Source organism: Poecilia reticulata, unplaced genomic scaffold (genome assembly GCF_000633615.1).
Source record: "Poecilia reticulata strain Guanapo unplaced genomic scaffold, Guppy_female_1.0+MT scaffold_131, whole genome shotgun sequence".
NCBI lineage: Eukaryota > Metazoa > Chordata > Actinopteri > Cyprinodontiformes > Poeciliidae > Poecilia > Poecilia reticulata.
Genome location: NW_007615014.1, coordinates 307,808 through 312,564, shown reverse-complemented (window position 1 = coordinate 312,564; position 4,757 = coordinate 307,808). Strand labels below are relative to the sequence as shown.

Below are 4,757 nucleotides of genomic sequence, written 5' to 3'. Positions count from 1 at the left end.
TTCTATTCTATTCTATTCTATTCTATTCTATTCTATTCTATTCTATTCTAAAATGTCCCCAAAGTGTGAAATTGTCATAATCGTATCTGAAGTGGCTTCTTGCTACTGTTGAAATGAAAGCGTCTCAGAAAAAGACTGTAGGAAAAACATAAAGGAGAGGAGTTTTCCAGAGAACATAGACAAAGACCAGGACTTCTGAAATGATGTCTGGACAGAGAAGTGAAAGTCGGATAAATTAAGCACTAAAATAGAAGAAATGTTTGGGATAGACCAAAGACAGCTTTCAAGAAAGAAACGTATACAAAATGTGAAGCATGGACGAAGCGACATGTTTTGTTTTGCTGCAACAAATTTTAAATATAAAGTCAACTATTTGACAAAATGCAGTTGTTTTAAGTATTTAGTCAGTACTGTATTGAGTGAAACTTTTTTTTGTCAGTTTCCTATAGTTTTTCCACATAGTAGTGCCTTTCATCCASACATCATTAGAAACATTAAACACCAATGGGAATAATTTACTGTGTCAATATTTACAGTCATTAATGATCTGAATTTTTAATACGGCTTAATGACTTCTCAGGAGGCTTGGCCTCACATGAGGTTTTCTGTCACGCTGCAGGAACATTTATTTCCACAATAACAAAAGTTTAGTAGAGCCTCTGACTTTTTTCACTTTTGAAAATATTACAGGAAGGAATATTTTAATGTTTAAATAATCTGTTTTTGGATAGATCTAAAATAAAACTAGAGCATTTCTGAAGAAATTTAAGTGTCAAAGTGTGCCCGTCTGATGCTACAAATTAACATCAATGCTAAAGTAAGCTGCAATGTGCTCAATGGCATGTGGAGAGTCACAAATATAAACTTTATAAACTGCCATAATGTGGAGAGTCACAAATATAAACTTCATAAACTGCCATAATTGTGTTCAGAGATACACATTCATCATTTCCATTAGGACTAATTAAGCAAAAACGYTGATATCTTTGTTGATACTTGGAAAGGACATAAGGGAATCAACAGCTTAAATTTTTAATGTGTCTAAATGAGCCACATGGGCTTTTATGCAAGATTCTCTCTTTGCTGCCAGAGAATCCAGTGGAAAAAARCTGAGCAGTAAACCAGAGTTCTTCCATGGGGGGAGGGGGAGGGGGGTGGGCACGATCCCTGAGGAGGTGCTGCAGTGGGGTGGCAAAATGTCTGATTAGACTTTTTTTTTTTCTTAAATTCAATATTATGTCTTTAAATAAACAATAACATGAATTGATTGTGTAACAAATGGACACGAAACATAAAATAATATTTCAGTAAGAAATGCACACATTCAGTGAACAAAAATCTGTTAATTATATCAAAAGTTTCTGCCTTTTGGGGCACTGCTGCGGTGCATGGGTAGAGTGCATGGCCCTCAACGCGGCTGTCATCATGAGTTCGAGTTCTGGCCCGATGACCTTTGCCACAAGTCTTTGCATTACTAGAATGCACAGAAGTACTTTTGTGTACTTGAAGTACTAGAATACTTCAAGTATTCCAGMAGAATACTAGAAGAATTCCAATGCTCTCCAGACTGGAAAASATTAAGATCCCTGTGCAAAACACTTCCTCAAAGTGTACCAAAGTAGCAAAACTCCTAATTGTTTCAAAACTTCACCACAAGTAACTTTTTTTAAGGTTTTATCGGCTCTAGTGGCCTTTATTTGAGAGTGGTAAGACAGGAAAATGGGTAATGAGGGAGGGGTAAGACAGGTGGCAAAAGTCAGACCAGGACTCGAACTTGTGATGGCCATTGAGCAGTAGGCCCTACGCACATGGCTTGTGCTTTGGCTCGGTGCCACTGCAGCACCCCACAAGTAACATTTTTACATATTAAYTCAAACTATGAAGTTACTGTAAAGTTTTACAAAAAATACAACTGAAATCAGAAGAACAGTTGGTCTAYAACTACAGCAAATTTCCGTTCATCAAAGTTCTCAGTCATCATCAGAATAATTACAGTCACGCATATTGCTGTCTACTGAACAGCGATATGCGACTAATAACAGCGAGYCCATAACAGCAGAATCTGAAATATGTTGTATATATAAAATTTATATCGTTGATGTTTACAATAGTGTGAAATATGCAAATGTCACTAAAGCAACAACTACTAAGTAGATTTAAATCTGCAGCACATGAGTACATTGTCCTACGTGTATCAAAAATGTCCTGCTTGAGACACTTCCATAGCTCAAAAGTGTTTTGGTGGTTTATGTTCAGACAAATGTCCAGACCTGTATGGTTCAAGCAAACTTCAAACTTCAGTTCATTGTTTATTAAAAACATACCATTTAACTTTTCAAACTTTGTGCACAGACACAAAGTTACTGTTATACATTTTTATGATGCAATCAAGTCAATATTTACTGAAAAAATAAATGAGTAGGGGTATGAATATTTAATGTATCTAAATAAGCCATCATGAGGATTGAGCTAAATGCATGGAGCATTGYTCATTAGACCTCAGAGTTACATCATSCCAAAGACAAAATCAACACAACTCACACTTCTAACAAATAAAGTCTAAAAGAAATCCAACTTTTGGTTGTGACTTTCTTTTGCTACAAAGTATCTCAAAAGAAATGGATAAATTAAAGCTCAACAGACAACTKATTTTACTAAAACGTAAATCCAATGCATGGTCACACACTTCACACTGAAACACAAAAGGATCGAAATGAGAAAAAGTGAGCAAACTTATGTCAATGTGCACTAAAAAATCTTTTTAGAGGGATGATGGTGGTGACGTGGTCGGAGTTCATCCCTTGACCAGTGGGTTACTTGACCGCTTTGTCCGCCTTCTTCTTTGTGTCCTTGACACGTTAAGGGGATTAAAGACACTTTACCACCCTTCCTGCAGGTTACAGTCAGAGGGCCTGGTGAATGGCAGCCTTACCTCTGTCAGTGTGACCCAGGGCAGCTATTGCTACTGTCCAGTAACTTGTCACCATCAGTGTGTGAATGGGTTAATGACTGAATGTAGTGTGAAGTGCTTTGGGATCCTCTGGCTTGTACAACACCTATTAAAGTGTTGTACAAGCCATTTATTTACATTTTTGTCAGTAATTTAMTTGATCATTCCTAGAAAAGGTAAATTAGAAACTGAGGCATAGCTTCTGATAAAGGCCCTGTGTGTGTGTGAATAAACATTGTCCTTCCAGCGTGTCCTGGGTGTTCCTCTGGGTCTCCTCCGGCTGGAACGTGCCTGGAACACCTCGCCATGGAAGCATCCTTTCACTGGAACTAAGAGGCCAAGCTCAGCTCCTGAAGCTTGGCCTCATTTAGGAGTGGCAAAACAAGCAAATACAGAACAACTAAAGAGTGCAAAGACTATATAAAGACTCATTTAAGATTAAAAGCTGGAATTCAACCACACTTAAACTGGCTTTGCTTGAAGAAAAAAATCTAAACATTGTGTTTATTTGTTTTCAATGGCTGAATGACTGATGGTTATTTTCAATGACATTTACATCACAACTTCTTACTACATGACGAAGAAAAAAACGTAGTGAGACGCAAGGGGTGTGTCCGCACTGATCAGATAAATAGTATAGAATGGAAGGTTCAACCATTAGATCTGGCACTGTGTGCATGTAAAGGAGGCATATTGATGGAAAGAAATTTAGGACATCTTTGTAGCCATCTTTGTTCTAATAATGAAGTGTATTTATGAGTATCTCACTGTGTTGTGTGTTTAACAGTCCCATAGTTTTAGTGTGTTTGCCATGTTCTTTACTAATCAAACTCAGTTAAATACCACTGTAAGTCTGCAGCGTGAGGGGCTTCTGGGGATACTGACAAATTCCATCATGACAACATTGCMGTGCGCCGTGTTTCTCTTCATCAACATGACCATGTTATACACTTTGAGGAACAAACAGGTGTTTCGGGAGACGTCTCGCTACATTCTGCTGTTTAACCTTCTCTTTGCAGACACTGTGCAGCTGGCACAAAGTCAGTCAATGTTTCTGCTGTCTTCTTTTAGATTGACATTGTTGTATCCGGTCTGTGCTGCTCTAACRGCATTCAGCAGTTTAACACTCTCTGCCTCAATCGTTACACTGGTGATCATGTGTTTAGAAAGGTACATAGCTGTATGCTATCCTTTGAGACACAGTGCCATCATCACCATCAGAAACACAGGAGTGGTTATCTGTGTTATTTGGTGTGTCAGTTCATTACACGTCGTTGCACAATTAAGTTTAATGTTAAAGTTTTCATTCCAAGACCTGCAGCTCAAAGAGATGATGGATTTTTGTGGAAAAGAGAGCGTGTTTCTCGATCCGGTGTCTGCTCTTTATGACAGAGCTTTCACTTATTTTCTGTTTGTGCTCGGAGGTGTAACTGTCACTTTCTCCTACACTGGCATCATTGTGGCAGCTCACTCTGCCTCCACTGACAAAGCATCAGCCAGCAAGGCTCGAAGGACCCTGCTGCTGCATCTGCTGCAAATGGGCCTAACAATGTCCTCGACAATATACAACTCATTGATTATAGCCATCTCAAAGAATCTAGGGAGASTTGAAGCTGTGCGCATCCAGGTCTTTCTTTATATCTGTATAATTGTTCTTCCCAAATGTCTGAGTTCCCTCATCTATGGCCTCAGAGACCAGACTATCAGACCCATCCTCATGTTGAATCTTAGCTGTCAGTGGAGACGCTCAGTTTTAAAACCTGCTGTGCAAACCAAGAAAAACATCAAAGTTCTAGTTACTTAATGT

General features: G+C 38.5%; 1 protein-coding gene across 1 annotated transcript; it reads left to right on the top strand.

Annotated features, from left to right (window-relative positions):
- Window positions 1–3,662: 3,662 nt before the first annotated feature.
- Window positions 3,663–4,754, top strand: LOC103459926 (olfactory receptor 1571). Its single transcript, XM_008401865.1, has one exon. The coding sequence runs from the start codon at window positions 3,762–3,764 to the stop codon at window positions 4,752–4,754; it is 993 nt and encodes a 330-aa protein (XP_008400087.1). The 5' UTR covers window positions 3,663–3,761.
- Window positions 4,755–4,757: the final 3 nt, after the last annotated feature.